General features: G+C 44.4%; 1 protein-coding gene across 4 annotated transcripts in view; it reads right to left on the bottom strand.

Moving 5' to 3' along the window:
- Positions 1–17,139, bottom strand: part of STAT3 (signal transducer and activator of transcription 3) — a 65,846-nt gene that overhangs the window by 5,709 nt on the left and 42,998 nt on the right. For 2 of the 4 annotated variants that reach the window (XM_082860494.1, XM_082860496.1), the window contains exons 5-21: positions 14,037–14,132; positions 13,800–13,881; positions 13,522–13,616; positions 13,197–13,348; positions 10,698–10,856; positions 10,446–10,538; positions 9,501–9,560; positions 6,086–6,115; positions 5,890–5,983; positions 5,737–5,784; positions 3,716–3,799; positions 2,876–2,974; positions 2,620–2,755; positions 1,855–1,907; positions 1,518–1,612; positions 1,256–1,395; positions 558–767 (exon numbers count right to left, since the gene is read on the bottom strand). In XM_082860494.1, coding sequence (XP_082716620.1) covers positions 558–767; positions 1,256–1,395; positions 1,518–1,612; positions 1,855–1,907; positions 2,620–2,755; positions 2,876–2,974; positions 3,716–3,799; positions 5,737–5,784; positions 5,890–5,983; positions 6,086–6,115; positions 9,501–9,560; positions 10,446–10,538; positions 10,698–10,856; positions 13,197–13,348; positions 13,522–13,616; positions 13,800–13,881; positions 14,037–14,132 — 1,726 coding nt within the window. Of the gene's footprint in view, positions 1–554; positions 768–1,255; positions 1,396–1,517; positions 1,613–1,854; positions 1,908–2,619; positions 2,756–2,875; positions 2,975–3,715; positions 3,800–5,736; positions 5,785–5,889; positions 5,984–6,085; positions 6,116–9,500; positions 9,561–10,445; positions 10,539–10,697; positions 10,857–13,196; positions 13,349–13,521; positions 13,617–13,799; positions 13,882–14,036; positions 14,133–17,139 lie in introns of all 4 variants that reach the window. The other 2 variants (XM_082860493.1, XM_082860495.1) reach the window with 1 other exon arrangement.

Genomic DNA, 17,139 nt, shown 5'->3' with positions numbered 1-17,139 from the left:
AACATCTTATTTTCAAGAGCTGCACATTCAAAGGACCAATTCCACGCCCCTCCCACCAGTTGCTGTCTTCCCCTTCAATCACCACTCTTGTGCTCTTAAACCATGTTCCAGCGCTGCTAACACTCATTTCCTCCAGAAAGCCTTTCTTCATCCCTCTTGGCGCTGCTCACATTGTTCCGTGATGGGGGAAAGGAAACACGCTAGACTGAAGTCTGAATCGCAAACCTTCCAGCATCTGCTTTGTAAGAAGTGCTGTGCCGGCTGGCCATCCTGTTTCTAGAGAATTCTGCCCTCGCTTTCTCTCCACGGTGTTTCAGGTATGGCTGGGTGTGTGCACGCTGCTTCCCCCTTGAGACTGGTGCTTCTTGGAGGGCAGAGCCTGGTGACTTATTCCTCTCCTCTCTCTAACCCCATCAGCCACCCCCAAAGGCACTCACTACAAAGTTCCTTCCCAGAAAGAGGTTCTTCAGGCATTTACCTTATCTGTCCTCCCAGGATCCTACAATTTCCCACTCTTCCCCAGAACTAAATGGCTGTCGTGGAAAATCAACAACTACCTGGGTCAGCTTCGGGATGCTCCTGGCTCTCTGGCCGACAGTACTTTCCGAACGCCTCCTCCTTTGGAATGTCAGGGTAGAGATAGACCAGCGGGGACACGAGGATATTGGTGGCGTCCATGATCTTATAGCCCATGATGATCTCAGCAAACGACATGTTGTTCAGCTGCTGCTTGGTGTATGGTTCCACCGACTGGATCTGGGTCTTACCTGTCAGGGGAAATGGGAAGGGAAGACTCAGGTGATCTCAGAGAAAACTACCTGATTTATTTTCCCTCAAGGGGGAAAGGCTTATGCCAACCCAGTGCTCGACACCCTGAATATCCTGCCCAGTCGCCTGGCACTGGGGAAATGTTCCGCTGGCTTCGGGAGAGGCTATCCAGCTGGGCCACAGGTAATACACTTGGATAACTACTTGCATAAGATATATTAACAGGGTAGGAAAGAAAGGAGATGAAGAATGAAATTTAAATAGGCAAATATTAGTCCCTGGAGCCAGCAAAACAAAACTGGCAAACCAATCCTCCAGCTGGTAGAATTTAGAGAAAAGAAGTCACCCTGATGTGCCTTACAAGCCTGAGGCGGGGGGGTGCGAGGCCATCTCTGCCCACGAGGGGGCAGCCCGTGTCTGAAACCAGCAGAGGCCACGGCGGCAGCGGCGCTCGCCACCAGGTGGGGTGGGGAAGAGCCAAGCATACCGCTGATGTCCTTCTCCACCCAAGTGAAGGTGACTCCTCCTTCTTTGCTGCTTTCACTGAATCTCAGCAGGAAGGTGCCTGGGGGCTTGGTGCTCAAGATGGCCCGCTCCCTCTCCTTACTGATAAAGCCCATTATGTACCTGGAGGCAAAGAGGAGAAACAGCAAGATTTGGGCTGAGGGCTGCCCTGCTATTGGCCTGCTGGGAGAGCAGGGGACTTGTCACACCTGCGCACCCTGCCAGACGCAAGAGTTCCAACCTACCCTTCATTCCAAAGGGCCAGGATGTACTTTTTCACAAGGTCAATGATATTGTCCAGCCAGACCCAGAAGGAGAAGCCCTTGCCGGCCATGTTTTCCTGGAGAAAAGAATAATGGGAAAGCCAAGTCCACCACCATCCCAGGCTTTTCCTTCCTAGGCGTGAGGTGCCACCAAAATCCTCAGGCCCATCTAGCCTCAGGCAGGCGCTACTGGCCGCTGGACCGAGAGCCTAGGGCCTTCAGGCCCAGCGTCCTCCATGACCTCCCAGCAAGTAAGCACCCCTCCCCCTCCCCTCCCCCTCCCATGAGGCAGCCACACGGAGTTCACACGGTTGCTTACTTTGCAAAATTTAGCCCACGTGATCTGACACCCTGAATAGTTCACACCAGGTCCTGAAGGAAAAAAAATAATAAAGTAGTATAATTTTCAGTTTTGAATCAAGATCTTATTTCTTCAAACAGAACACGTGCACAACTGCCCCACGACAGGCCCTGAAACCGTTGGTTTTCATGTATTTGAATGTTGCCACTGTTGTGTGCATATGGTGCACCCGTCCGCCCCACACCCGACCCCATCATTTGACACCCCCCCCACCCCAGTTGTTGTTTAGCCCAGCTGCCCTTCCTAGCCTCGTGTGGTGGTCCGGGGACCAGCAGCACACACTAAGAAGCTGACAGCTTGAGTTACGGGGTCACATTTGGTGGCAGCACAGGACAAAGCATAGGTAGCACGCAAAACATTCTACGAAGGCTTTTTTTCCGGGGAGAAAATTAAAAACAAGCCTACGGTTTCTTGAAGAAACAGACAGGGATACCAAGCCTCTAGCTCTAACACGCACTTAAAATATCTTCCGATGGTTGGACAAAGTAGTACCCTGGAAGGGCGAGGGAGACAGCCACCAAGAGGAAAGCAATCTGCCCCCGCCTCATAAAAACACCCCCCAGGATGCACAGCTCCTCTGTAGCCTGACTCCCTGACCTGCTGGAGCACATGTGTTCTGGCCCCAGCACAGCACCTTGCTCAGTAAACTCTTCTGAATGAACAGCCCCATGGGCCAGTTTCCTTGTCCGAGGAGGGTGAGGGGAGAAGAGGTAAAGCGCTGACCTAAGAGTTTCTCCGCCAGCGTTGTCAACTGCTCGATGCTCAGCCCGCGCTTGGTGGTGGAGGAGAACTGCCAGCTCAGCACCTCGGCCACTTGATCCCACGTCCCAATTGGGGGCTTGGTGAAAAAGTTCACGTTCTATTGGAAATGACACGTTTACCCCTTTAGCTGAGAGGGCGGTGCCTGATGAGCTGTGCTAGGTACTGTGACAGCCCCGAGGCACCGAGCAGTCTCAGGAAAAATGGGGGCCCGGCTCACCTTGGGGTTGTTGGTCAGCATGTTATACCACAGGATGGATGCCCAGGCGTTGGGCATCTGACAGATGTTGGAGATCACCACAACTGGCAAGGAGTGGGTCTGTGGAGGGAGCGGGGAATGAGCTGGGGAGGCAGAAGGCCCTCGTGGCTTCCAAAACCTCTTCACGCAGATCCCGCAGGGTTTGGAATAAAGGACAGGCCGTGGTGGAGCACACCCGCTTCCAGCCCTCAGGGAGGAGCGGGGCTGAGTCAGCTCAACACCCAGAGCGGAAAGAATGCCGAACTTGGCGGCTGTCTGAACATCACCAGGAACTTGTAAAGCTAACTTGCTCACGGTGGACTCACAGTCCACGGATTCCCCATTTAAAACACCTGCAAGGCATCCTCCATGAATCGAAGCTGTACCTGCCCATTAAACAGAGAGGTCCCAGGGATCAAAGACTAGGGTTCCTGCTTTTTCCGGTGTATCTTTAATTTAAAGATCAAGAAAGTTGGGGAAAGAGCACGTAAATGCCATGATTGTCTGTATACTAAAGACATTGGTTGTTGAAAGACTGTTTTGCCCAAACTTTATAAAGTCAGCTATGATCAATGTCTAAATATGAGTTTTTATATCAAGTTTGCTGAAAGCTGAGTAGACATGTATCTTCTAAGCACTCAGGCAAGACTTTACTCTCAGGTGGGATACGAAGGATTTTGGGGAGGAAGAGAAGCAAAAGTAAACACAGTGCTTAGCAAAGAGTCACCATTCCACCTTCTGGAGTAAAAACCTCAACTAGAAGAAGTCTTGTCCTGAATTACCACTGCGTGCGGCCCTACGCAGTTCTGTCACAGAACTCACCTCTAGGTCAATCTTGAGGCCTTGGTGATACACCTCAGTCTCAAAGGTGATCAGGTGCAGCTCTTCAGTCACAATCAGGGAGGCCTACAAGAAGAAGAAGGACGCTATTCCTCAGAGAGGATGGTATTCAGTCCTGACGCCACCACTACACCATCCAGAAGGGCAATCCACCAGGTGGCCACAGACACAACTGGAGCACGTGGTCTCTTCAACACTATCACCCTCCAGTGCTATGGTCCCCAACCTGACCTCCTACTAGCTTTATTGTGATACTAAGGAGATCCAATAGGTTATGTATAAAATGGGTAAGGCACAAAGAATGACAAAACAGTGAACACCTGTGTACCCACCACCCAGTTTAAGGGAAAGACCATCACTACTGAGGTTCTCTGGGCACCCTTCCCAACCCCATCCATCCCTGTGCCTCCTCCCTCAGAATTAATGGCTATTTTGTCTTTTGAGTTCATCATTTCCTAGCTCTTCTTTATGGTTTTACCACATTTATACCTCTAAACAATGTATGTGTGGTTTAGTTTGTTTAGTTCCATCTTATACATATGGAATCACACCCTGTGTATTCTTTTGTGACTTGCTTTTCACATCCATGTAGCTGTGTGCACCTGCAATTCCTCCATTTTCACAGCTGTACAGTATTCCATCACCTGACTATACTGCAGATCATTTATCCACTCTAGTGCTGATGGCATTTGGTTTGTATTTAGGGCTTACAATCAGGCTGCTCTGACATTTTGTACATATCTCCTGCTACCTATGTGCAAAGATTCCTCTATTGTTAAATCCTGGGAGTGGCACTGTTGGTTTACCGGGTATGTTCATTTTTATAATGCCCAATTGTTTTCCAAAGTGACTGTAACAATTTATACTCCCACCAGCAATATAGCGACATTATTTTGAATGAGAATTGCCAATGAATTATTAGAAATTCCAATTCATATTTAAAATACTTTTTCTAATTACAGAAGTAATACATGTTCAGTTTAAATGCAAATATTACAGAGATAGTAGCCTTGGATAAGAACAGCAGCACTGTTTGGTAGATATTCCTCTAGAATTTTGTAATGCAGACATGAATAGACAAAATACAGTGTAAGTTTTTTTAAACAAATATACTAATATACTACTCAAATTATTTTACATCTTTTTTCCTAAATAAATATGCCACATACATTTTCCTGTATCATTGCATACCTCACTTTTTAACTGCTGTCAAGTACTATAAATTCAATTTTTTTTTTTTTTTTTCAAAAGGCCTGCTACGTTCTAGAGAAGAGGGTAAGAATAGCTCAGGGGACAATATCAGAAAAAGAATAGGGTGTCACAGTTTTATTTAAAAAATATTTAAAACTAGTTTTTGGTCACATTTACCTTTTTTTTAAAAAGTTTATTCTTTTTTTTTTCTTTTTTGGCCATGCCACGTGACTTATGGGATCTTAGTTCCCCAACCAGGGATCAAACCCAGGCCCATGGCAGTGAAAGCCCTGATTCTTAACCACTGGACCGCCAGGGAAGTCCCTTAAGTTTATTCCTAACACTAAGAGTCCAATAATCTGAATAAATGGGAGGCAGAGAAGAAATAAGGGGATTCGTATTGCTTTGTTCTTTTTCTTTTGGTAAAGTGTTTAATTCGGATTTGTTGAAACCTTCCATCCCACCTCAGTGACCAAAACAGGTCACCAAAAGCTGAGCCGAGCCATGTCAGCGCACAGAAGTTGGAAGGGGAATTTGGACAGCCCCAGGCAAGGTGGAAGGCTTCTTTTCCACTACACGGGTGTGGGCAAGGGACTTTCCACTCCTTAATGATGAGCTAACTCCCCGGACAATCAAGGAAATGCTCCGAGCCAGAGTACTCCAAGGCATGAGTGACTTCTGATGTGTCATGTTGGCCTGTGGTGACTGCAGCTGGTCAGGTGTCTCTACTTCTGGGCAGTAAGAAGGCTCTTTTTCTCTCCTGCTCAAAGAAAACCCTCCCATAGTTGGCTTTCATCCCCAACAAAACTTACGTCGCAGTTGGCTCGGCCCCCGTTACCACATCTCTGCTCTCTCAGGGTCTGTAAGAAAAGCAAAGAGCATCCCCTGTCACCTGAGGCTCTCCCCTAACCACTCCCCCTGCCAGAGGCCCTGGGAGAAGGTGAGTCCAGGCTTCTCCCGTGTACCAAGTGTTTGAACTCTGCGGAGAGGCTGCCGTTGTTAGACTCTTCCATGTTCATCACTTTCGTGTTTGTGCCCAGGATGTTAAATTTCCGGGATCTGAATCACAGGAGAAAAAAACCAACCACATAGGTGAGCGAGTGGTCAGAGGACAAAGTTAGATTAAACGGGAACACAAGGAAGCCTCCAGGTTGAACTTACCCTCTGAGAGCTGCAACATCCCCGGAGTCTCTGTTAAGAACACAAACCAGTGGTAACAAAAAAGGCCCTGAGTTTCTTCAAAAGACTACTTTGAATACCTATAATTTATTCTGATGGAAAAACTGCTGTTCTCCTGGGGATTTCTGTAAATGACTCAATTACATTTTCTATGTGAAATTAACAATCCTATACATGCTGAAGTAGTAGACACAGCTGGTTGCCTACCCAAACTCTACTCCCCTCTTCCTAACAGAACCTTGACTCTGTCAAGTATCTTTCCCATCCCCACCTCCAGGGCATCCTGATCATGAAGCTCACCAGAATAGAGCATGCCCACAGTGCAGCAGTCCGGGGGTGAGGACAGGACCTTTACTGTCTCAATCAGATTGGGAAGGATTCTCTCTCAGGCTGTACTTACATTCCATAGCTTCAGCTGAACATGAGCAAGGAGGCATGTGGCCTTAACTACCACAAGCAGCCATGCAGCAACCCAGAAGGGAACCCTAGAATGCCAGTGACACTCATGGTGGCAGAGAAGAGAGACGGAAGATTCTGGGTCCTTGATGACATCAACTGAGTCACTGATCTCACCGTCAGAAACCTGTTCTAACTTTGCATTTCTAGTTAAACTGGGTTGCAAATTTCCTTATTATTTAAGCCACACTGGGTTTTCTGCAGAGGTTTACTGTTACCTGTAACTCAGAGCAACCCATTGATGTAGCTGGAAATATTCTTCCCAGTGTGTTCCCTGTGTTTTTGAATATTTCGTTTTTTATATAGTCACCATTTCTCAGTGTTTTCTTTTCTTTTTAAAATTATTTTAGTTCTGTTTAAAAAGTCCTTCTCCATTGCTATATACTCACTTATACTTTTAGAAAAACAGCTACTATTTATTAAACAGCACATTCTGTGGGAGTTTACAGATTAAAATGGATCAACTTTTAAACCATTCAAAAGGTGCCTTTCCATATACCACATTTTATTTTATTTATTTTTATTTATTTATTTTGGCCATGCAGCTGTGGCACCTTACTTCCCTGACCAGAGATTGAACCCAGGCCCTCGGCAGTGAAAGCTCAGAGTCTTAACCACTGGACTGCCAGGGAATTCCCCATATATCACATTTGAGAACTTAAAGTTCTCGTTATCAGAAAATTTTCCCTCATGTCTAGCCTATATTTACTTTTTTTTCCACATTCTTTTTTTTGTATACCTTTGATATAATTGACAAATAAGAAACTGCATATATAAAATGCACAATTTGATGAGGTTTGATATATGTATACTATACACCCCTGGGACATCAGCCCAATCAAGATAATGAACATATCCAGCATCCCCAAGTTTCCCCACGCCCTTATGTGACCCATTCCCCAATCCCACACTCCACCCACCCCTGTCCCCAGGCAACCAATGATCTGCTCTCAGTCATGATAGATTCATTCGCACTTCTAGAATTTTATATAAATGACAACATGAAGTATGTACTGTGTTTTTCTTGGTCTGGCTTCTCTCATTCAGTGTATTAATTTGGAGATTTATCCTTGTGTTGTGGGTATCAATAGTTCATTCCTTTTTGTTGGTGAATAATATTCCGTTGCATGGATATACCACCAACTGTTTATTCACCTGTTGATGGACACTCGTCTATTAATGAAGATTCCTGTACAACCCTTTGTGTGGACACATGCTTTCATTTCTCTTGGGTAAATACCTAGGAGTGGAATGGTTAGGTCATAGGGTAGGTGCATGTTTAACTTTTTAGGAAAGTGCCAAGTTGTTTTCCGAAAGTGGTTGCCATTTTTACCACCATTATATTATACATTTGCTGTGCTTTTAAGATATATCTAGAATTTATTCTGATGGACAGTGAAAAGTTTAACCTCTTACTCAAATCCCCCCAATACCAAGTTTCCCTAAGACGACTTACTGAATAATCCACGCTTCCCTCGCTAATTTAAGATATCAATTAAAACGTATATTAATTCCTTATATAAACCTGAAGTCTATTTTTGGACTTCAGATTTTGCTTCAATGATCAGTTTATTCCTGCCCTGGTAACACACTCATTTAGCAACTGAAACTTTGTGATACATTTTAATATTGGGCAAGGCAGCTTCCCATACCACCCCCCATAATTTTTATTTGTTGAAAAAATTCTTTTGGAAAGTGAATAGCAAAAGAACCACCATTCTGGTGGTTGTCAGGCGCTGGAGGGAGAGGGAAATGGGGATTTGTTCGTCAATGGATATAGAGTTTCAGTTTTATAAGATGAAAAAGTTCTGGAGATCTGTTGCACAACAATGTCCATATACTCAACACTGCTGAACTGTACCCTTACAAACGGTTGATATCAACTATACATCCATAAAAAAAAAAAAAAGAAAAAAGAAAACAGAAAAAATATGAGGTAAATTTGAACAGTAACTGGCTATTTGATGATATTAAAGAAGTATTTGGGGCAAGATTTTAAATTGCTAAGATGGTAAATTTTATGTTTATCACAATTAAAAATAAACAAATCCTTTTTAAAAACTATCTCTGCTTATTTTTTTCATCTAAGATATAACTTGAAAAGCAAGTCAAGAGTTTTTAAAAATCCTATTCACGTTTTCGTTGGTTCTATATTAACTGGGAAGAATCAACATCATTATAATAAAATTAAAAGTCTTCAATCCAGAAGTATGACTTATCGCCTCATTTTTAAAAAGTCACTTCCTCACTAAACTTTCACAGTGATCTTCAAGTAGGTCTTAAATATTTCTGTTAAGTTTATCACCATATATTTTTTATTTTTGTTGCTTATTGTGAGATCATTTTTCTATTATAATTTCTAACTGGTTGATGCTAATTTATGGTTAAAGTAATCAATTTTTGCTTATTTATTTATTTATTAAACTTACCACCTTCCTCAAGTCCCTAATTTCATTAGACTATTTTCCAATTCATTTTCATGAAATTTCCAGATAAACAATTATATCACCTACATTTTCTCTTTTTTAATCTTTTCAGAGGCTAAGTGCATTTTAATTTTTTAAAGGTACTGTCAAATTCTGAAAAGGATTCCATTATGTGGTAAAGTGTGAAACAGCAACAAAAATCAATTTTCCCATATATTCTCAGTTTTATATAATATGCATACATTACATTTATAAGTAAAAAAATGAATAAAGAAAAAGAGGAACTCGAGGTCACAATAGCAATCGCAACTCAAATCTGTACCGCCAGCTTCGTGGTTTTGTTCAGGCACATAAATGACAATGCACAGCAAGGCTTTTGAAAACTTTTTAAAGAAACGAAGATCTCTGAACGAAGATAAAGCCTCTAAGTTCACATGATGTCTGTAAAAGTTCCCATTTCTCTGTCCCTCATTTGAAAAAAAAGAAAAAAAAGAGCTAAGATAAGGAGTACTTACTTGTCAATGCACACTTTAATTTTAAGCTGATAATTTAGCTCAGGAAATTTGACCAGCAATCTATCTCAAAAAAAGAAAGAAAGAAAGAAAGAAAGAAAGAAAAAAGTTTCAGAGCAAAGAAAAAACATCCAATTAAAAAAAAAAGTCAGTAGGCTCCCCCAGCAACTTCTAGTTGAAGTAATATAAAATTCATTAACTCTTCAATTCTAAAGAGGTAAGTCATAATCCCACATTCCTCTTCCCACGAGTGCTGGGTTTGACCTTAAGTCAAGCATCAGGCCAAAAGGGACTGAAAGAAAGCCTAAGAACTAAGAACTTAGATAAAGTTGTGAGAGATTCACCAAAGGATAATGAAAGCCATTTCATGAAAAATATTACAGGAATACATGCTCTGCAGGTGGTATTCTTTCTATTAAACCTGAAACCTAACACCATACTACCTTTCTGAGGAGGGAAATTTCACTGCAGAAGGGCAAACCCCAGCTTACCTGTTCTGACTTGAATGTGAAAGTAACGCTCCACCTGCAGGCCCCTCACCCATCTGCCCTGTGGCCTCTTAGCTTCTATTACCACTAAGCTTTACTCTTTCCCTTAAAATCCTCAGGGGAAAGTAGGCTCAAAGAACAAAAGATAACTGGCATTATTCTGCCCCTTTTGCAGGAGAGATGGAGATTCCATATGGCTTAAGACTTTAGGCCTGGAATCTTAGGAATACAATGGGCCTGAATCATAGGAATATGCCCAGGTAACCTCAAAAAGATTACCATTCTTTAGCTTTTGACAGGAGAATCAAAGAGCAAGCTGATATCATGCCAACAAGTTCCATACCCATCATAGTACTGCCTGCGACGCGGATACAGAACAACCCTGGCCACCAGCTCTGTTCTGGCCCTGAGAGTGACCCTTGATACAGTATCTGCCAGAAGTGGAGGTTCCGTGGCCCACCTGACTTTAGTTGTAAACTGGACACCGGTCTTGATGACTAATGGCCGGTCGGGATGCATAGGCATGCAGGGCTGCCGCTCTACCACGAAGGCACTGGAAGGGAAAGAGAAGGGCAGTGGTTCACACACAACTCAGTGGGCCAGTCCCTGTCCTGTTCCTCGGAAGTCAGCCAATCTCTTGTTCAATGACATTTTGGGGAGGGGGGGTGGAGGGCGGGGGTGATGGGGGAAAGGGACAGGGACTCTAAGTTACCTTTTCATTAAGTTTCTAAACAGCTCTACGATTCTCTCCTCCAGCATTGGCCGGTGCTGTACAATGGGATCCCCTTTGTAGCTAACTTTCTGCTGCAACTCCTCCAGTTTCTTAATTTGTTGGCGGGTCTGAAGTTGAGATTCTGCCAATGAGGTTATCCTGCCAATAAAATAAGGAAGATACCAGTTACCTAAGTGGGTGTACACAGGTGAGTTGGAGAAGGGGAAGGGAATACAACAGGTATGAACACCTCTACGCAGTCCCCTGACATAAGAAAGGGGCATTTTTTTCCATTGTGGGAAGATATGCATAGCATAAAATTGACCATTTCTAAATGTACAGTTCAGCAGCATTAGATTAGAAAAGGGAAACTTATTTTTGCCTTTTTTGGGGGTTTTTTTTGTACATGCTGTGTGGCTTGCAGGATCTTAGTTCCCTGACCAGGGACTGAACCTGATCCCTGGCACTGAAAGTGCTGAGTTCTAACCACTGGACCGCCAGGAAATTCCCTATTTTGCCTTTTTAATTTTTTCTTTTCTTTTTTTTGTGGTACGCAGGCCTCTCACTGTTGTGGCTTCTCCCGTTGCGGAGCACAGGCTCCAGACACGCAGGCTCAGTGGCCATGGCTCACGGGCCCAGCCGCTTCGCGGCACGTGGGATCTTCCCAGACCAGGGCACAAACCCGTGTCCCCTGCATTGGCAGGCAGACTCTCAACCACTGCGCCACCACGGAAGCCCCCTGTTTTGCCTTTTTAAAACAGTGCCTTCCTAAAATTTTACATTTCAAAGAGGAAGGCAGGCATAGAGGAAGAAGTGTCAAAACTTATGCCACTAGGAGGCATTAATCGGGTTACCACTGGAAAGTGACAAACATTAGAACCCAGATATGGAGAACATGAAATAAGGAATTTGGTGCTCACTTTCCTCAGCCTAACTTGTCTTTGTACCCAAATGTGAGCACTGGGGAAGCGCAGGACATCAGACAGCCCAAGAAGATGGGTTTGAGCCAGCTCTGTCCCTCACTATCTGTGCAAACTTGGCCAGGTCCCTTCACTCTCGCGGGCCTTGGTGTCCCCTTGCCTGAGAGATGGGGGGTTGAACTGCATGATCCCCAGGAGCCCTTTCAACCTCACCTACCGTGGAACAAAGGATGTGATATTATGTTTCAAAATATTGATAACATGCATATAGATAAAAGTAGACAGGGAGACAAAGGCTGATTAAGCCTGTCCCCAAGAATGGAGAATATTAGTGCCTCTCTTTGATGGCCCCCGACTAGTTTAGTAAAGACCCCAAAGAGAGAAGGTGGAAGGCAAGGGGCGGGGGAGGACGGCACCAGGACTTCTGAGCTCACTGACTCCCTTCTGGCATCTACATTCTCCATTCCCAGAACTTAAGCTTTTTGGTTCCCTGATCAGGAAGCATTTAAAACTGCTCTCAGTAAATCAGCAAAGCTTAGGGTTAGTGAGGATGTGAACAAACAGGCATCTCATGTAGAGCGGTCCTAAATTTACAGTTTCATGCTCTGTGTATCTGGGTTCCCTTTCATGTCAAGTTTCTCCCAGTTTAAGCTGATGCAGCGTATTCATCACTGGGCCTTGCACATCAAGGGTGCTCCATCCAGATTTTCTGAATGAATGAAAGTAAAAGAGCGGATTATAGAGGAGCATATAAAGAACGATCCTACTAATGTGAAATGTATAGATTTCTATCTTTATATATACAACAGATATCTAGAGTGACAGTCACCAAAATTTTAACTCTAACTACCTCTGCATGATTTGATCTTTAAAGTCTTTTCTTCTCTTTATTAATATCCTGTATTTGAACTTTTTGCCCTTATAGAAAGCATGTCATTTGAGAGTATTAAAGTAACTAAAATTTAAAATTTAGTCCACGTGTTAAATACAGTTAAACCAAAAGCTTTATTTCAATTAGTCAAATATATTTAAAATATAGTAATATAGGGACTTCCCTGGTGGCTCAGTGGCTAAGAATCCGCCTACCAATGCAGGGTACATGGGTTCGAGTCCTGGTCCGGGAAGATCCCACATGCTGCGGAGCAACTAAGTCCGTGCACCACAACTACTGAGCCTGTGCTCTAAAGCCTGTGAGCCACAACTACTGGAGCCCGCACATCAGCGCCTGGGCTCCGCAACAAGAGAAGCCACCGCAATGAGAAGCCCAAGCACCGCAACGAAGAGCAGCCCGCGCTTGCTGCAACCAGAGAAAGCCCGCGTGCAGCAACGGAAGACCCGATACAGCCAAAAGAAACCCAAATAAATAATTTATTAAAAAAATAAAATATAGCAATATAAGTACATTTTCATTAAAAAAAATTGTCCAAGTAAAGTAAAAGCTTTAACCCTTAGACTAAGTTTGAGTATGTTAAAGTCCCCACCCCTGAAATGTAGTAGCAACTCTTTAGGCCTGCAGTTCTGACCATAATTTAGCACAGCTTTCTAAAAAGAAAGGAAAAACTTCTCTTTCCTGTTTTACCAGTTTTCTAGCCGATCTAGGCAGATGTTGGGAGGGCCTCCAATGCAAGCAATCTGCTGCCGCCTCTTCCAGTCCGCCAGCTCTTCATCCGTGAGAGTTTTCTGTACGTACTCCATAGCTGACAAAAGCCCTGCCAACTCACTCACGATGCTCTGGTTGGAAACCAAAAACAAAGTCAGAAAACATTTCCTCAGACCGTCTCTCACCACAGTCTTTAGTCAATTCCAGAGAAGGAACTCATTAGAAAACAAGCAAGTTCTTCCCTGAGATGCCCAAGTCCTGCACGTGAGTGAGACAGGGAGGTGGAGGTGTCCACTGCTCTTACTCGCCGCATCTGGTCCAGCGCAGTAAGCATCTGTTCGAGCTGCTGCATCTTCTGCCTGGTCACTGACTGGTTGTTTCCATTCAGGTCTTGCATATCTGAGAAGGAAGGAGAAACTCCTTGAGCGGACGGAATACTCCTATCCTCAGTAACTAGGCTCCCTTAAGCGCCAGCAGCCTCTGAGCACCCACTCCCCTGAGTCTGAACAAGCAAGTCCCGAGACTCAAGTAGCACAAACGCACTTTCTACGGGAGATTTTAACGTCTCTAATAGTCACTTGCCTCCTTGACTCTTGAGGGTTTTGTAGTTGAAATCAAAGTCATCCTGCAGATTCTCTACCACTTTCATTTTCTGTTCTAGATCCTGTTTAAAACAAACCAAAACAGAAGTAAAAAGGATTTCCCTGGGGAGAGGGAAAAGGAAGTTTCTGAATAGGATTAAAAACCTCACAGAAGATACAGGCAGGACCCACACGCAACTTCCCCAAGGAAAGTCTTCCTGCCCTAGACCTGCTTCACCTGGACACGCTTCCGGACATCCTGCAGGTGTTGCTCCAGCATCTGCTGCTTCTCCGTCACCACGGCGGCTGTGGGATGGTTGGCCTGGCCCCCTTGCTGCCAAAAAAGGGAGCCGATGTACATGTGAATGCTGGAGATACGGGGAGAAAAACAGCTCTGTCTAGTCCCCATTCACCCCCACTACCCTTCCTGCTTGGCCTGAGCTGCTGCTGCCATTGTGAGGGGAAAGGTGGTTATACGGCAGCTGATGCTCTCCAGGTGCTGTCGGTTTGGTGCCAAGAAAGCTCTCACACTTTTACCTGTATCCTTGGCTCTAGGTCATACTATAATCTAGGTCATACTATAATCCCACTCTACGTATTGCACTAGGAGACCACATGTTGAGATAAGACACAGCCCCTACCTTCAGAAAACTCATTCTAGGTAAGTATATATATTAAAAAATTCACAACAATTTATGACAGTAGATGCTAGATGCCTATTTTAATGCATCGGGCGGGACCTACCGTATAGCACGGGGAACTCTACTCAGTATTCTCTAATAACCTATATGGGAAAAATTCTGGACAAGAATGGATATATGTATGTGTATAACTGAATCACTTTGCTGTACACCTGAAACTAACACAACATTGTAAATCAACTATATCCCAATATAAAATAAAAATTAAATTTAAAAATAATAATAAATAAATGCATTGGGAGGGGGACTTCCCTGGTGGTCCAGTGGTTAAGAATCCATGCTTCCACTGCAGGGGGCAGGGGTTCGATCCCTGGTCGAGGAACTAAAATCCCGCACGCCAGGAGGTGCAGCCAAAAAAAAAAAAAAAAAAAGCATGGGGGTGTCCAATACATTTCTGTGGGATAATAAAAAAACCGTTCTGTCCCAGAGTGAAATTCCCTATCAAGAGGTATTATCTCAGGGGAGAAGGGAAGGCTGGTGCCTTGAAAAGGTCGAATTGCACATGAAACTTACAAATAAGTTTTGTCAAAGTAATAGGACGTCTTCGGACAAAAAAGACCATGTAAAGGCTGCAAGTGACCAAGACAGTGTGCTACTGGCATAGGATGGAGATATCAGCCAATGGAACTGAATTGAGAGTCCAATAAAGATATTATATACCCAGTTTCCCAAACTAGAAATTCTGGGTTGTCTTTGATTTCACACTGAGCCACCAAACCTTCCTGGTTCTATATTCCGTCATCTCTCCAACTGATCTCTAGCCCCACTGGCTCAGTTCAAGCCCCGACTGTTGATCCCTTTGCGTCTGATCTCGCTCACTTCCAATCTGCTCTCTACACTGCTGCCAGAAGTCTCCAAAATAGATCTAAACATGCCCGCTTTAGAGGGAACCACACTCTCCTTTTCCAGTGGACCCTGTCCAAGCCCACAGAATACAGACTTCCCTTAGAAGTTCTGGGAATGCGACCTCCACCCTTATGCTCTTCACAGGGGGAGCGACTCATCGGATTAGTGAGGTTGGGAGAAAGACTCCAGCACATGGAGATCTTCGAAGGGCCCAGCACTTAAGCTGGTGCCTCTCTCCTCCCACTCTTGCCTTCCTGGGGCACTCCTGGGGCAGAAGCAAGGGCTTGGTTTCTAGAAGCAGTTCTAGAGGCCTATGTCTCTGTTCAGTGGGCATTAGTGAGTGGCCTTTGAAGTTCCATAAGGATGACTAGGGCAGTGCTGCCCCTGCAAACTCAGTCTGTCACCCCAAGACCTGACCCAGGGGACAGGTATCTAAACAACAAGGACCTACTGTATAGCACAGGGAACACTGCTCAATGTTATGTAACAACCTAAATGGGAAAAGAATTTGAAAAAGAATAGATACATGTACATGTATAACTGAATCACTTTGCTGTACACCTGAAACATTATAAATCAACTATACTACAATATAAGTAGATAGATAGATAAATAAAGCCCCCATGGTTACCCATCCAAGTCACGTATTGGGTCTTGTTTACCAACAATACAGCTGATATTTTAATCTGTATTCAACTCCCATGTCTATTTCTAAATTGGTACTGCACTTACAGGGAGAAAATAGACGTGATCAGTCATTACCCACAGAAACCTGCTTCTGATACATTAGTAAAATCTATTGGTTCCCCACTGCTTCCAGGTATAAACGTTTCAGCCCAGCACAGACAGATGTTTCACACAATCCAACAACTGAAACCTTCTCTCCCTGTGCTTGAGTCACTGCAAACTACCCACCCTTCCCCACACATAACGTGTTTCCACACTGACTCCGGGCCCCCTGTCCACTCAGCCTAGCACAGCTGAACCCATTCACCTTCAAACCCGGTGCAAATGTTTGCTCCCCTGTGAAACCTTATTCAACTTCCCGAAGCAAAAGTACTCACATCCTCCTCTACGTCTTTCTCCCTTGAAGTGTTTGTGCACCTATCACCCAATTAGACTGAGAGCCCTGGGAGACAAGGGATCACACTCACCTGTCTTCCTGTCTCCTCGGGCTTTACCCACGAAAGGCAGGTGGGAATATGCGAGATGATGTAAACAGACAAAACAACAGTGAGGCCTGGGTTGAGGTAGCTCTGTATTACGGGCTGCAAACTCTTTGTCTAAGGGCCAGGTGGTAAGTATTTTTTGGCTTTGTCGGCCATACAGTCTGTATGACTGTATATACCCAGCCCTGCCACTGCGGCATGAAAGCAGCCAGAGACAGTGCATACGTGAATGTGTGCGACTGTGTTCCAAAAACACTTCATTTACAAAACCACGCAGCAGGCGGGATTTGGGCCCTGGGTGTTGATTGCCAGCCCCTGATCAATACGATTGGGACCATTCTTGGGACACTTACTGCTTTTCTAACTCTCATGGCAAAGTTGGTGCCTCTATCCAAATGGGCTTAAATTGATTCTTTTTATCTTATGGAACAGGATGCAAACATAAAGGTTCTCCACAACAGCAAACTCTAGTGATACACAGACAAGTGCCATTTGGCTAACCTCCCTGACGCCCGAGTCTTGAACAGTGAGTATTATCAGTTACCCCCTCATCCACATCCGAGCCTATCAGCTTTCTGCTTAAAATTCTTTCGTTGGTCCCCATTTCCTACAGATGTAGTGAGGA

Source organism: Leucopleurus acutus (genome assembly GCF_964270905.1).
Source record: "Leucopleurus acutus genome assembly, chromosome: 19".
NCBI classification, from domain to species: Eukaryota; Metazoa; Chordata; class Mammalia; order Artiodactyla; family Delphinidae; genus Leucopleurus; species Leucopleurus acutus.
This window is presented reverse-complemented; position numbering and strand designations above follow the sequence as displayed.